Here is a 17,016-nt window from a genome sequence, read left to right as displayed (position 1 = left end):
TACATGTACATTATATGTCAAATATTTTTCATCATATACTTTTTAAATAAAATAATGGTTGAAACTGCCTTTTTTAATTTATTTTTTTTATTTTGCACCTTCTTAACTCTTATTCCTAGACCCTCCCCTTTTGCCATGTCCAACAAAGGATGAAGAAAGGAATACAAAGGGAGTTCCCAGGTGGCTCAGCAGGTTAAGGATCCAGCATTGTCACTGCTGTGGCCCTGGTTACTGCCGTGGCTCTGGTTTGATCCCTGGTCTAGGAACTCCCACATGCCACGGGTGCAGCCAAAAAAAAAGAAAGGAATACAAAGAAAGTTTTATTCAAGAAAAATTTTATTCACCTTCATTAAGGTGAATCATAAAGTTGATTTTATGGAACCAGAAGGGTTGAATTTCTATTCAGTTAGGAGTATGTCATGTGACTGTCCAGTGACACTCGCTGGTAGTGTGTGAGATTACAGACTAGTTCTATTAAACATTGTAAATACTTAGAGAAGGATAAAAAGAAGAGAGAGTTAAGTTCCAGAGATTCCTAAGAATTGGAATTTGAGAGGTGGATGAGATGGGGTTGGTGACAAGCAGTGGGCAAAAGGATGATTCCAAATTCCCTTCAATGCTGAGAATTTCATAAAAGACTGAAAAAGCCATTATATTCTGAAGTATTTAGGGTTTATTTCCTTCCTTCTCAAAGTTTTCAACTTTATTTTTTGTTGACTGCATGTTTTCCCCATATGGTTTATATTTTATATATATATTTTTATAATAAAAGTCACTTGGGAAAATAGAATAAATTTATTTCACTTTTTAGGCAGCTTTATTCAGCACAATCTTAATCTGATTCCTTCAAATTTTTGTGTGTGAATTTGTTGATAATAGTACTTAATGTGACTCCCATAATTGACATCTGGTACCCTTTTTACTTATCTCACTTACTTTAAAAATCTGCATTTTTGGTGGAAAGATTTATTTTTTTCTGTACTTATGTTTGTTTTACTTCACTTATTATTTTAGCTGCTTAGTGTCTATCTTATATGTCATATGCTTACCACTACTCAGACAAGGACTTAAAAAAATAAAAATGGAAAAAAAAGTAAATAGAAATGGATGATAAAAATAAAGAACTACATAGGAAGGAGTTCCTGTCATGGTGCAGAGGAATGAATCCACCTAGGAACTGTGAGGTTGCAGGTTCAATCCCTGCCCTTGCTCAGTGGGTTAAGGATCCAGCATTGCTGTGAGCTGTGGTATAGGTCGCAGATGTGGCTCGGATCCCTCGTTGCTGTGGCTTTGGCGTAGGCTGACAGCAAAGCTCCGATTAGACCCCTAGCCTGGGAACCTCCATGTGCCGTAGGTGGGGCCCTAAAAAGAAAAAAGACAAAAAATAAAAAAAGGAAAGAAAGGAATACATAAGAAAAGCAGGTCTTCTCCCTGGCTCTCTGAGGTAGAAATGTATAAATAGGGTTTTTTGAGGCTGTCTTATCAGAAAACAGTAGTTTTCACTGAAATTTGTGAGATCCCAGAAGGATTTTGTGTTTGTTTCTTTTAGATATGAAAACGGGGACTTTCTACTTTTTTTTTTGTCTTTTTCTTTTGTCTTTGTTGTTGTTGTTGCTATTTCTTGGGCCGCTCCTGCGGCATATGGAGGTTCCCAGGCTAGGGGTTGAATCGGAGCTGTAGCCACCGGCCTACGCCAGAGCCACAGAAACGCGGGATCCGAGCCGCTTCTGCAACCTACACCACAGCTCAGGGCAACGCCGGATCGTTAACCCACTGAGCAAGGGCAGGGACGGAACCCGCAACCTCATGGTTCCTAGTCGGATTCGTTAACCACTGCGCCACGACGGGAACTCCTCTACTTTGGTTCCTTCATATTTTGTCCGGTTCTGTTTAACATAAGCCTTTCCCTACCCTTGCTTCTCCCTCCCATTTCTGAGTTGTTTATTGGTATTTGGCTGTAGATTCATTTTAACTTCTAGCCTGAGTCCCGAAGGCTTTTTCCCCTCAGGGAGATTGTTACCTTCTTTTGGATTCAAGGTATTTGTTTCATAGAAAAAAGGATGAGAAGCTACTTTAAGGCTTTGAGGTAGCATGCTTTATCCCTTTACCTCCTTTGTTTCTTTTGTTTGTTTTGTTGTTGTTTTTGTTGTTTGACTTTTTTTGCTTTTTTAGGGCCGCACCTGTGGCATATGGAGGTTCCCAGGCTAGGGGTATAATTGGAGCTGTAGTCGCCAGCCTACACCAGAGCCACAGCAACTCAGGATCTGAGCTGCATCTGCAACCTACAGGGCAGCTCATGGCAACGCCAGATCCTTAACCCACTGAGTGAGGCCAGGAATCGAACACACAACCTCATGGTTCTTAGTCGGATTCATTTCTGCTGCACCATGACAGGAACTCCAACTTTTTTTCCTTTTTAAAAAATTTATTTTTCATACTCTTTTCCATTATGTTTTTTAAAAATTTCCACTTTTTAAAATTGCAGTACGGTCAATTTATAATATTGTGTTAATTTCTGCTGTATAGCAACATGTTTCAATTATATATTCTTTAAAGTTTTATTTTTTTAATGAAAGTATGGTTGATTCCTTTACCTCCTTTGCATGTCAAAACTTTATTGTCACGTGAGATCGTAGTTCTTTAGTTATGTGTAGTCTCCTTCTAATTTTCTCCCAATATCTAATAACAAATAACTCTAGAGTGGAATCTATGCAGGATTTTCTGTGATTGCTTTATGTTATAGGAAATAGTGAAAAATAGGGCAGAGAAGATATACTTGTAAAATAAAGTTCCTTTGACTTGTCATCCCAACTTCCTTATATCTCTTGAAAATTGTTTCATTCTGGAATCACCTTGAGGCCTTCAAGCCTATTTATAATCAACTGTCATTGATTCAGATTCTTTACTCCAGAAATGGTAGACTAATAAAAAAGCTGTATAAGTCCCGGGAGGGGTAATAAGGACCATGATAATTTTTGCAAGGCGTATTTAGAACCCACTGCCATAGAAGTCTCAAAAATCAGTGGCTTCTCCCAGTTAGAGGAAGAAGGAATGACAGCAGATTATAAATGAAGAAACTTATCCACACACACACACAAAAACAGCCAACAGGAACTGTAGGAATGTTGCATTATTTAAATATTCTCTGCCTAGACTCAGAAATCATCTTACGCCTTAATATTAAGGGAAGGTGAAAGGAAAATTCACCTAAAATAGACTAGTGGATTATGCTCTCCACCATATAATCAAAACCACAGGGCTTTCAATGGATACGTAAACATGTTTTGGTTGCTAGGTCTTTAATGGCTGTTATTTTTGGATTCTGTTCATGATCCACTTCCCAACAGTAAGTCTGATGTGACACAGCTGAGTTCTAAATATGCTACATGTACTTTTTAAAAAAAGGTGGCTGCTGAAGGTTGTGTTCTTTGCATTATTATTTGAAAAGACAGGTGATGGGGGTTTTTTTGGGTTTTTTTTGTTGTTGTTTTTTGGTTTTTTTTAGCTTTCTCATTCCTTTTCTCTTGTTGAGTCTCTGTTTCTCTTGAGGCCTCATCACTCTCATGAAGAGGGACTCGGAGAAAGAAATATCCTTGCTAATACTTCTGTATGGAATGTGGTAGCAGGAATAGTTAACTAGATCTGCCTCTAGAGAATGGGTTAGTGTTAAGGCAACAGAACCCCAGATACCCTCTGGTAAAGGACTGGTTGAATTTGAGTTGTATGGATCTGAGAAATGTTTGTAAGATAGGGTCTATTTTAAAACATTATGACTATAAAATAGCTTTGCCTCTGTGTTATTAAAATAATAGAAACACAGTTTTGTGCTGTCTAGAAAGTCTTAAGTTTTTAATACTTTTAAGGGCACTTTTACTTGAAGGTGGATTATGAACTTCTATTGCATGTGGAAGCAGGAAAAATTACTGTGTCTGTGTCAGTAATCTTGAATTTGAGATGTTATTTCATTTAGATACAACTAGATAACTTACCTATTAGATGCTTTTTGTTCAATTTTTATTACCAGGAATCAACAATTTTCATATTTCTCTGCCTCCCTCTCAGGTACATGACACTGGTTTGCAATACAAATTATGCAGATTTAAGTCATCCTTCTGGTTACCATAACCAGTCTTTGAGCAGAAGCTGGTTGTGTAAGCTTATTACTTAGAATGTCTTATTTCCTTAAGAACAGGAACACATTTCCTCTGAGGAGATGCTATTAATGGATGGGTAGAATCATCCCATTTTTAGCCATTGAGAAAGGTTTCTATCATAACCACTCAGTATCAAGTCTGTTCTCTTAAGGAAAAATCCTTTGATTGTTTCTCTGTCCAGTGTGACCCTGAGGGGCTGTTACTCTCTGCCCCCTGCCCCCAGGATATCTACTACCAGATCTTTTCTTCTCCCAGAGGACATGTAGATACAGGTTGAGGTTCTGTTCAGATCTTTCTGGGACATGAAACATGTAACTAGCTCATAGACCTCAGGGGCCTGCTTTCCCTTCCTAAGGCCAGGAGTAGCAGTCGAGCCCTAGTTGTGGTGGGACGGAGGGCAGCTTCTTTACTTCCTTATCTTGTCATATAATAGGAATAATGTTTATGGTGCTGTAGTCCTGGCTTCACTTGGCATTTAACCAACCTCCAATGCTGTTTATTGCTTTGTATCCTCTGCCTCCATGAACATTATCCCTTAAATCTCTATTGCTTTGTAATATATGAGGCAACAAATAGCTTCTATGATTGGTTAAATGCCGGCATGCTACAAAGGTGTATGTTTTATTGCCTATATAACACAGATCTGTAGAGATTATTCGTGTTATCCTAGCCCTCCCATTAAATGGGTCATACTGGTACAATGGGACTCTGGATTTTTAATTCTGTCCCTTTAGCAAGTTCCCATAGTAGCTGGCATTGGCACAAAAGAAAACTGAGGAAGAATGCTTGGTGTTGATTACTAATTCTTTATGGTAGGGGAGCATCTTGAATTGGAGAATAACATGAGAAGAAATGGCTTTGGTAAATAAATTCTATTTGTGGAGATATGTGCTATCTTTACATGCTTCGATAGGTGAGGACAGTTTCAGGCACACAAATAAGCCTTTCTTCCTTACCCCCTGCCAAGAGTTTAAAAAAATTCAAATTTTTATTTAATAATTCATATTTCATTCAATAATTCATCCAGTTCCCATCTGGTAAGAGAGCCTACATGCTGTCAGGCAGCTGAAAATACACCGCATTATATACAGTTAGGCCAAATGCCCTGTTTTTTTGTAATATGTTGATTTTGCAGTAACTTTTAATCTACTCTGTGTATGCCGAGGTTTTATATAATTTTGTGATAGAAATAGACCACTGTTATGCATAGTAAAGAAAAAATTGGGACTAGAATTAAAAAATATATATATATAGTCATGTTAAAAAAGATGAATTAGACCCAAGTTTTTTGTTTGTTTGTTTGTTTTTTGGCTTTTTAGGGCCACACTGGTGACATATGGAAGTTCCCAGGCTAGGGGTTAAATCAGAACTGCAGCTGCCGGCCTATACCACGGCACAGGATTGCCAAATCTGAGCCGTGTCTGCAACCTATGCCACAGCTCACGGCAACACCAGATTCTTAACCCACTGATCAAGGCCAGGGATTGAACCTGCATCCTCATGGATGCTAGTTGGATTTGTTACCGCTGAGCCAAGAACTGTCTTTTTTTTTTTTTTTTTTAATTAATTTTTTTTGGCCATGCCCACAGCGTGTGGAATTTCAAACCTGCTCCCACAGCAGTATCAACGCTGGATCTTTTAACCTGCAGAGCCACCAGAGAACTCTATAAACCCAATTTTTTTTTTAATGTCAGATCTGGCATTCTTGACACTTGCCCTTAGAACCATGTGGTTGGTTATTTTAGTTTTTCGTGTTATATTTATTATTATGTTACTAAGAATATAATAGATTAGCTGTGAGCTATGGTGGAGGTCGCAGATGCGGCTCGGATCTGGTGTTGCTGTGGCTGTGGTGTAGGCCGGCAACTACAGCTCTGATTAGATCTCCATATGCCGTGAGTGCGGCCCTGAAAAAAAAAAAAGGACGAAAGACAAAAAAAAAAAGATAAAAAGCATCCCTGCTCCAGTCTGCCCCCACCTCCCCCCCAAAAAAGGATATATGAGCCTAATTGGAGCTATAACCAAGAAATTAAGGTGAATATTTTCAGTTATTCACTCTTGTTTGCCTTGAGTATGACTTAATATTTGGAATGGGAGCCCAGAAACTGTTCTCAGAACATTCCTGGTAGAAGAAAAAAACACTCTGTCTTTGTAGCTACTTCATCCTAAATCAGGAGAAGGGGCTTTTCGTAATCCCTTCTTTTACAACCTGCTGAGTTTATAAAGCACCTTCTGGATCTGAGAGCCTGTCCTTCATTAGTCCCTCTTTTGCCACCCCTGCAAAACCATATACATAGAGCTAGATTAACTTACAAGATATTGTCATTATTATGTATAGAATTCTTCATTCTTTTATCAAATATTCTTCCAGTTAATGCAGCAGATTGAAGAACAGCCAGTGTGCTCCCTCTGTCTGGTTAGCGTGTTTCTTTAATGCAGATTGACTTGCTCTGCAGTCGCATTTTGTCTGAAGCCCTTGTTAAGGCCTACTCTGTATGTGGATTCATAACACATCTGTGTGTACATCTACAGCGCTGTATAAATAATAATAAGTAATCACCAGATGGCCTATAACTGCTCCTCTGGACCCGCTGGGTCTCTTGAAGCTGTTAGGAGAGTCTTCTGGTGTTTTTCTGGGGAAAACTTGTCATAGATTTATTTCTAAAAAAATTCAAACTCACAACTGGGTGTTTAGGACTAGATATTGCTGTCTGTGTTGTAAATATTTAACAGGCTTTGTACAGTGACAAGTAAAAGCGCCATTACTAACTACACACAGTGGCTGTGGAGCTCCTCTTCCCTCCCAGCCATTTAGAAAGGAAACAAAATGCCAATAAATTGTGCATTATGAACAAGATGCAAGAGATGCTCTCTGGAAGCTCTTTCATAGGAGAAGAAAGAGGAAGAACTTCAGTGTTCTGCTCAAAGGATGTACCTGGGCAAACCTCATCTTTTTAGCTATATATATATATATATATATATATATGTTATTGATTTAAATAAAGCACAGTGCCCCTTTTAAATTGGACTTTATGACATAAGAAAAGCCCCTTCAGCTGGGGTTCAGGCAGAGCCAGGTTTTGATCTTAGAGTCTTTATAACTAAATGGTAAATCCCTTTGAAAGAGTTACAGTTGCAAGTGTTAGTAAACACTTAGCTAAATTTCTCATGTTTGATTACGTACAAAAATTAAGACGTGGGAGTTCCCGTCGTGGCGCAGTGGTTAACGAATCCGACTAGGAACCATGACATGAGGCTGCGGGTTCCGTCCCTGCCCTTGCTAAGTGGGTTAACGATCCGGCGTTGCCGTGAGCTGTGGTGTAGGTTGCAGACGCGGCTCGGATCCCGCATTGCTGTGGCTCTGGTGCAGGCTGGTGGCTGCAGCTCCGATTCAACCCCTAGCCTGGGAACCTCCATATGCTGCGGGAGCGGCCCAAGAAATAGCAACAACAACAACAACAAAAAAAGACAAAAGACAAAAAAAAAATTAAGACGTATTGCTTGTCAGTATTATTTATAGAGCAAAACATCTTTATTTTTGTCCTTTTCATTCATTTTTTCTAAAAAGTGTTATATATTTTGTTTCAGAGGGAAAATACTGTTCTGATTTAGCCTGCTTATAATTTTCTGTGCTATATTTTGTTATTATTAATCTCCTTGCTTCAGTACCTATTCTGGGGTACTTGCTTGATACAGCAATGCATGTCTTTAAAAGTCAAAATAAAACTGATTTCCTCTAAATGTTAGTGTTTTTTAATCTTTGTTTCCCATAAGATAATATAAAAAAGGCTTTAAACAAGTTGGGTATCTTTTAACTCTCAAGCCTGATTTTCTTTTGTCTCTTGAGGGTTGAATCTATTTAACCACAGAGGGACTGTCCTATAAATCATAGCACGTGTCTGTTACTTTCAAGTTAGGATGTGTAGAAAGCTTTTCTCTTTTAAAATCTCATCCTGAGGAAATGACATACAAATTGTGAGGGAGAAATGCTGCTCTTTAGTTTATTATAGATAGATTTTGCTTTTTAAGTTTTCTTTTAAAATTATGAGGTTAAGGAAAGGATTTCAAGGAGGAAAGCATCATGGAGAAAAGATGGAAGCTTTGGGATATATCTCTTTGTAATGGTGCCTTTGTGTTTTTATTTTGAAATTTCTTTGTGCAGTGAAATATGCTACTTATGATTGTGCTTTGGTAAGAATCTGTACATTTTCCATTGTCATGTGAAAGTACAGAGAGAATGAGAATGAATTTTGTGAAATTAGCCCATTCCCAGTCTGGCATACCATGTGCCCTATGTAGATGCTAATTCTGCCAGCAGATTGAAGAGCCGAACCAACTTCTGCTCTAAAGACTAAAATTGCCAGCCATCATTCCAGCTTTTGAATCTTGTTCACATCGATGATGTCAGATTTTGAGCATAGTTCTGTCTTTCGAGCTCAGCTGGGATTGCAATTCATTGGGTTGGAAGGAAAGACTTCCTTTTTGTCTTTGAAAAACTTGTAGCTCTGCAGGGAAAGTCAGCAGAATAAATCTGCAGCCTGGCTGTGTCCTTTGAGTCATTGTAGAAAGCTGAGTGCTCTGTTCAGCATTCAGCAGATTGGCTGTCAGAGTTGCAGCTCTGTTTATTGGATACATAATCTCTCTAAGAGCCATTTATGTTATTCCAGAGAGAATCATCCTGTGGCAAAAGGAACGCCTCTTTTCTCCTCTCAGGGGTCAAATCTTCTTGTGATACAGGGCAATTATCCCTGGATTTTCCTGAAAAATACCTCAATCTACTACAAAGATTGGCACGAGCACAGGTTGCCGACTTGGTTACAGTGACGAGCTCTGATTTCTTAGCCACAGGGAGAGGCATCAGGGTGACACTCGTAAGTATGCCAGAGGCTTAATGGTAGTGATTTTTCTACTGAGTGTCTCAGTGCCCCATATAAGCTTGGCTTCTCTTCTCTTTCTCTGAGGGAGATAACATTTGCTTTAGTATTTTGCACACCAGTCACTATAAAAATGCTGTGAGAGTTGTCTTTCTCTCCTCTCCCTTCTTCAAGTCTCTTGTCTTAAGTTACTGTCCTCCAGTTTGCAGTCAATCCCTATGGTCTTAATTTTTTATTTTTTGTTTTCCTCTTGTACTGCTTATCTTGGCTCTTATTAGTCATTTTACCTGGTGGGGATTATTAACCAGTATTTCCTCTAATTTAAAAAAAATTGGAGTTCCCTGGTAGCTCAGTGAGTTAAGGCTCTGCCATTTTCACTGCTGTGGCTGTAATTATAGCCGTGGTACAGGTTCAATCCCTGGCCTGGGGAACTTCTGCGAGCCATAGGTGTGGCTTAATTTTTTTTAGAGCAGTTTTACATTTACAGAAATATTAAGAGCAAAGTATGGAGAGTTTCCATATACCCCCTACCCCTTTTCCACCCCCAGCCCCCCTCATCTTGTATTAGTGTGGTACATTTGTTACAACTGATAAGCCAATATTGAGACATTATTATTAATTCAAGTCCATAGTTTACTTTAGGATTCATTCTTTGTGTTATACATTGTGTGGGTTTTGGCAAATGTATAGTAACACAGATCCTCCATTACAGTGTACAGAATAGTTTCACCGCCTTAAAAACCCCCAGTTGCTCCACCTATTCATCCCCCCATCCCATCCCAGCCCCTGGTAATCCCTGATCTTTTTACTGTCTTCATAGTTTTGCCTTTTCCAGAATGTCATATAGTTAGAATCATGCAGTCCTCTAGTTTTTTTTTTTTTTTTTTTGTCTTTTGTTGTTGTTGTTGCTATTTCTTGGGCCGCTCCCACGGCATATGGAGGTTCCCAGGCTAGGGGTTGAATCGAGCTGTAGCCACCGGCCTACGCCAGAGCCACAGCAACGCGGCATCCGAGCCGCATCTGCAACCTACACCACAGCTCACGGCAACGCTGGATCGTTAACCCACTGAGCAAGGGCAGGGACGGAACCTGCAACCTCATGGTTCCTAGTCGGATTCGTTAACCACTGCACCACGACGGGAACTCCAGTCCTCTAGTTTTTTAAAGTCAGGAGCGGATAACAATGTGAGGGAGATTAGTTGGAGAAGGGAGGAGAGAAAATTAGGACATGTGAGGTCACAGCTTTGAGGTCCCTCTAAAAGTACAAGAGTCAATCTAAGGAGATTTAGGTGGCAGCCCTTTCTTGTCTACTGGGAATGTCTCTGTTGTCAAAGGATTTGGCTTGCCCGGTGACAGTTTTAATGGTTCTAGGTATGGGAACAGGTCAAGATGACTGCTGAATGGACTATATCTGGAGGTCAAGGTATTAGGGTTGAGCGAGACAAGAGGAAGTAAAGCCCGTGATCCTTTTTCTTTTGTTGAAGTTGAGGATCATAAAGTCCCTTCTCCTTTTCTTCCTTGGGCAGCCTTGTATGTGATTGAAAAAAATCAGTGAAAATAAACTCCTGTACTTTACATTAATTCAAGATAATATTATTAGAAAAGTTTGGGAGCTATCATTAATACTCTAGTATAAATTACTTTAACCACAGATGTAGTATTGGCTACATAAAGGAATGGAAATTTTTATTTGTGCTTAGAGGTTAGTAGATGAAGATTGGCTTAGGTGGAATGGCCCCTGAGCAAAGGAGACGTGGCAACCTATGAGGATGTTAAAGATAAATAGATTTACTCCTTAGTTTTGTTTTGAGGGGGTATCTCACCTTCCTTCTGCTAGAAGCTCGTTGAGAAGTATAAGTCTTAAGGGCCCCAATAAATACGAGAAACAGCTTATTTTTTTTTGGACAGAAAGAGACATTTCCACCTTGTCCTGGTCTATAAAATTTACATTGGTAAACTATGAGAGAAAGAGAGTGGCCTGATCTCATTAGTTCTGGGATTCAAGTTTTCTGTCTACTTAGAATGTTAACTCTCTGGTATTGGTTAAGATCTCATTTTATAGAGATACTGACTCTTTACCTTTTAGATTTGGCTGCATGTGAGAATCTTCCAGTCTTAGCCTCAATGTGACTTTAATTTCCTTGTTAAATTGAATTGACTCTGATAAAAATGAACACTAATCTAGGGTAGGCTCTATAACATGATGTTCAGGAGTACCTTCAGCTAGTGCAGGCCAGCATCTCGGCAACAGCTAAAACTACTGAGTACAGAAGTAGTTTGCACATATTATTTTATTTAACCCCAGAAATCCCCCGAGGAAGGATATAATGTTCTCTCCATTTTTTATTTTTTTTATTTTTTATTTTTTTTTTGTCTTTTTGCCATTTCTAGGGCCACTCCCGCAGCATATGGAGCTTCCCAGGCTAGGGGTCGAATCGGAGCTGTAGCTGCCGGCCTACACCAGAGCCACAGCAACACAGGATCCAAGTTGCGTCTGCGACCTACACCACAGCTCACGGCAATGCCGGATCGTTAACCCACTGAGCAAGGGCAGGGATCGAACCCACGACCTCATGGTTCCCAGTCGGATTCATTAACCACTGAGCCATGACGGGAACTCCTGTTCTCTCCATTTTACAGAGGAGAAAACTAAGACTCAGAGGGGGTTAAATAACTTGTACAGGGTCATACAATAGTTTGTGATGGAGCTACAGTACAAACCCGTACAGACTTCAGACCAGCACTTCCACTGGGATAAATTGCTTCCTTATTCTTCTCCATGGACATGTAAATATACACATCTAGCATAGAAAAAAAAAATAGTGTTTTTTGGTAAATGGTCCAAGTGCAGTCACTTAAGTAAGTCCTAGCTGTAGTTTGTTATTGATCTAGATAGACAGAGAGAACTGATTTGACAGCTAAACTCTCCCTGTTCAAAAAGTTAAGAAGTCTTACTAAAATGAAGAGCTTCTTTGCAACTGCCTCAGCCCTATTAACCTATAATGTTTTTTGTCTGCCTAGGAATGCTGCCGAGATGTATCTAACACTCTGTGAGGTAAACAACCACTGTTTAGTGGTCTGGATATGATTTTAAGATGGGAAAGAAAACAACTTCTTGACCAACCAGAAATGTAGACAGAACCAGAAAACTGTGACCTAAAAAATCATACCTTCAGCATTCTCCACTAACAGGCCCAAAGAAACATTATGGTGTTATCTTGTGAAGTCTAGACTGGGTCACTTTCTGACTCGTATTCCCTTCTTCATCATCTTAGTTTTATGCCTATCAGCTCCCAAATGCCAAGGACGGTATCTGCTGTCTTGCTTTCTGAGATGTTGTGTAGCAGTGGGGCTTTTGTCATTGTGGCTGCTGTACTGATTGGTAACAAGAGGAAATATGATTAAGGAGGAATTAGGGTATGATTAGGAGTATGTTAACCAGTGTAGTGAAATGTGTGATCTGCCCAGTGATTTATAACTTGTTTATTCTCTGAGTTTTTGGATGTATGAATGTATGGAGGGTCTTAACTGTTAAATAATAGAATTCTCCACTCAGATCTCACATTCTTTCCTTCTTGGACTTCATAGCACTTCCATATACCTGCTCTTGCCTTTTCTCTTACAAACTGTGGTGTGTTGATGCAGTGGACGTTTCTTTCATTATTGGAAGTGAAAATATGTGGCTATATAGATACTCGGAAATATTTATGTAAAATACTTTGTGGTGATAAAAATATGTAGAAGTGCACATAAAGGGTCAAAAGAGATCAGAAAGTCTTATAGTTGATATTGTCAGTAAAGAGATTCTGTGTATATTTTTGTCTGAAAGTATTTATCTTTTACTGGAAAGTTGCTTAAAATATACATTTATTTCTTTATTCTGATAATGATTCATTATGTAACTGTGGACTATATGAAACTAACTCTGCATTCAACTGCAGGAAATACCTGACTGGAGTCTTGTCTTTTCTTCTCTGACCATGAAGTCAAATTCTTGGCTTCAGAGCTGAGAATGCCTTACTGGGCAAGATCACAAACTACCGAAATGATTACTCTACGTGTCCAGAGATCTCATTTGTTTAAGTTGCTGGATGCCTCTGACAAGCTGGTTAGTTGTGTGTGTGTGTGTGTCCTGCCAGGTATTTCTGCAAAACGGTAAATACGAAGAAAAGATGATTCAGGGCAGCAGCCTATCAAACAGAAACTACAAACTTAGCTCCTAAGAGTTTATCAGGTGGACAGTGACAGCTTAATAGGATGGATGATTGCTTTTAAAGAAGAGAGAAAGGCCCTACATTTTAATGCTAACCTCAGCTCCTTTTTGTGTCTCTTTCTCAAGCTTACTGAACAAAACAATAACAACAACAAAAACAAGAAAAACCTTTCGCTGGCATTAGTTATCTGAATAGTGAAAGGAGTTGTTGAGATAGTTTTGAAGATCTTAGTTGTGGGGAGTAGGTGGAGGTAGCTGTATAATACCAGACTGGGGTGGATAACGTTACAGACATCTTTCACTTCGGTGAGCATGATTTTTTTACATGGTGGCAACCTGTGCACATTGATTTTTTTTCACTGTATTATGTTTATTATAATTTCAGACATTTGTCGTTTTACTTCACTTTTAAGTATTTATTAGTATTAAGGAAGGGCATGTAGCCTACTCAAACTATATTGGGAGGGGATAATAAAAGTAGTTACTTTTAAATTTTCAGGGGTCTAGGTGTCTAAATATGTTTTATAAGGTACTATGTTAGATTTAATAATTTATTCCCTTTTCAGCCTTGCCCTTTTTTTTTTCCTTTTTAAATTTTACCTAGATAATTGCAAAAGTGAAAAGGGAAGATTCATTTCAGCATTCTTTCACTTTATTTGCATTTGAAGCTACAATGAGACAGGGCCTTATGGAGGCTTGTACTTTCAGTTATGCATGTGACTGCTCAGAGGAGAGAGAGTTGTGTGCACACATGGAGTAGCTCATGGCAAAGCAGTGGTTAAAGGTTTGAACATATTGTACCTTGTTGGTTATTCCCTTAGTCCTAAGGGAGGCATTTTGCTCCTCCATAGACAGTAATCGGCTTGTCAGAGTCGAATGGCTTTTTGTTTTCTCTTTATCTAGTAAAATGCAGTGGGCTAAGCCTTTCTGGGAAGCAATTTCTTCCTCCACCACATGAACAGAAGGTCATGGATGCTGTCTCTGAAACAAAGGGGAAGTGGTAATAGAAAAATCAGTGGCTAGGGCATAATTGGATTGGAGCTCTGTCAAAGAGACAACATTTCTTGCTTGGAAGGTGGACTTTCTGCTATGCTGTACTTTTCTGTCTTAACATTAGAAATGTAAGCAATGAGTACTCTAATTCAGGCTTAATTTTTCAGGCTCTTTTCTGAACACTCTATGAGAACAAATTTGCAATAATCTATTTACTTTTACGTGGTGGTTTTCAAAAGAAATTTTTTTTTTTGGCCATGCCCACAGAATGTGGAAATTCTGGGCCAGGGATCGAATCCACACCACAGCAGTGACCTGAGCCACAGCAGTGACAGTGCTGGATCCTTAACCTGCTGTGCCACTAGGGAACTCCTCCAAACATTTTTTAAGATATATATATATATAATATGTTTCTTTTTGGCTTTTTTTTGCCTTTTTTTTTAGGGTCGCACCCATGGCATATGGGGGTTCCCAGGCTAGGGGTCGAATCAGAGCTGCAGCTGCCAGCCTACACCACAGCCACAGCAACTTGGGATCTGACCTATACCACAGCTCACGACACTGCCAGATCCTTAACCCCACTGAGCAAGTCCAGGGATCGAACCCGAAACCTCATGGTTCCTAGTCGGATTTGTTTCCACTGCACCATGATGGGAACTCCTCTTTTTTTCTTTTTCTCACATTATCCTCCATCATGTTCCATCACAAGTGACTAGATATAGTTCCCTGTGCTATACAGCAGGATCTCATTGCTTATCCACTTCAGATAATAGTTGGCATCTATTAATCTCAACTATCCTACTCCCTCCTGGCAACCACAAGTCTGTTCTCCAAGTCCATGAGTTTCTTTTCTATGGAAACATTCATTTGTCCCATATATTAATTTCCAGATATAAGTGCTATCATATGGTATTTGTCTTTCCCTTTCTGACTTACTTCACTTAGTATGAGAGTCTCTAGTTCCATCCATGTTGCTGCAAATGGTGTATTTTGTTCTTTTTATGGCTGAGTAGTATTCCATTGTGTATATACACCATGTCTTCTTTTTTTTTGTCTTTTAGGGCTGCACCTGTGGCATATGGAGGTTCCCAGGCAAGGTATCAAATTGGAGCTACAGCTGCTGCCCTACACCACAGCCACAGCAACTCCAGTCCAAGTCCTGTCTGTGACCTACACCACAGCTCGTGGCAACACTGGATCCTTAACCCACTGAGCGAGGCTGGGGATCGAACCTGCATCCTCATGGTTACTAGTCATAATTTGTTTCTGCTGCACCGCAGCAGGAACTCCCCTGAGTGGCACATTTGTTAACAACTAATGAACCTACACTGACACAATCACAATCACCCAAAGTCCATAGCTTACCTTAGAGTTCACTCTTGTTGTTACACATGTGATGAGTTTGGACAGATATACAAGAACGTGTATTTATCATTTGTTTGCCCTACAGAGTGTTTTTACTGCCCTAAAAATCCTCTATGTTCTACCTAGTCATCTTTCTCCCCACCCTCCCACTCCCAGCAACCACTAATCTTTTTCCATAGCTATGCCTTTTCCAAAAAGCCATGTAATTGGAGTCATACAGTACGTACGTAGCCTTTTCAGATTGCCATCTTTCACTTAATATGCACTGAAGATTTCGTTGTGTCTTTTAATGGCTTGATATCTATTTCTTTTTAGTTCTGAATAATACTCCCTTGTCTGGATGTACCACTGTTTATCAGTTCACCTACTGAAGGATCTCTTGGTTGCTTCCAAAATTTGGCAATTATGAATAAAGCTGCTGTAGGAGTTTCCGTCGTGGCGCAGTGGTTAACGAATCCGACTAGGAACCATGAGGTGCGGGTTCGGTCCCTGCCCTTGCTCAGTGGGTTAAGGATCCGGCGTTGCCACGAGCTGTGGTGTAGGTTGCAGACATGGCTTGGATCCTGCATTGCTGTGGCTCTGGCGTAGGCCGACAGCTACAGCTCCGATTGGACCCCTAGCCTGGGAACCTCCATATGCCGCGGGAAGCAGCCCAGAAAACGACCAAAAATAAATAAGTAAATAAAGCTGCTGTAAAAATCCTGGTGTGGGTTTTTGTGTGGACATAAATTTTCAGCTCCTTTGTATAAATTTCAGAAAGCATGATTGCCAGATTGAATGGTAAGAATATGTTTATTTCTGTTTTGTTTTGTTTTTTTAGGGCTGCACCTGAGGCATATGGAGGTTCCCAGGCTAGGAGTCCAATTGGAGCTGTTGCTGCTGGCCTATGCCAGAGCCACAGCAATGCCAGATCTGAGCCGCATCTTCGACCTACACTACAGCTTACGGCAATGCTGGATCCTTAACCCACTGAGTGAAGCCAGGGATTGAACCCGCAACCTCATAGTTCCTAGTTGGGTTCGTTTCCGCTGCACAACGTCAGGAACTCCATGTGTTTATTTTTGTAAGAAACTGCCAAATTGTCTTCCAAAGTGACTTTACCATTTTGCATTCCCACTAGCAATGAGTGACAGTTTCTGTTGCTTCATACCCTTGTCAGCATTTGGTGTTGTCAGTGATGTGGATTTTGGCGGATAGAGTAAATGTGTAGTGGTATGTCACAGTTGTTTTAATTTGCATTTGCCTGATGACATAAGATGTGTAGCATCTCTGCGTATGCTTGTTTGTTGTTTATTGATTTATTTTTATAAATAAACCAATTTATTTATTTGTTACATCTTTGGAGAGAAATCTGTTAAGGTCTTTGGCCTTTTTTTGTCGTTGTTGTTGTCTTTTTTTTTTTTTTCCCCAGGGCCTC

General features: G+C 39.7%; 1 protein-coding gene across 4 annotated transcripts in view; it reads left to right on the top strand.

Annotated features, from left to right (window-relative positions):
• The window catches only part of ATF7 (activating transcription factor 7), a 109,951-nt gene that overhangs the window by 22,657 nt on the left and 70,278 nt on the right, over positions 1 to 17,016 (top strand). Inside the window, exon 1 of one of the 4 annotated variants that reach the window (XM_047786765.1) lies at positions 8,438 to 9,025. The exons of the other annotated variants lie outside the window; for them this stretch is intronic. Coding sequence (XP_047642721.1) covers positions 8,810 to 9,025 — 216 coding nt within the window. The 5' untranslated portion in view covers positions 8,438 to 8,809. Of the gene's footprint in view, positions 1 to 8,437; positions 9,026 to 17,016 lie in introns of those variants that run through there. 4 annotated transcript variants of the gene reach the window in all.

This window comes from Phacochoerus africanus, chromosome 7 (genome assembly GCF_016906955.1).
Source record: "Phacochoerus africanus isolate WHEZ1 chromosome 7, ROS_Pafr_v1, whole genome shotgun sequence".
Lineage (NCBI taxonomy): Eukaryota > Metazoa > Chordata > Mammalia > Artiodactyla > Suidae > Phacochoerus > Phacochoerus africanus.
The sequence above is the reverse complement of the archived record's forward strand: the minus strand, read 5'-3'. Positions and strand labels throughout refer to the sequence as shown.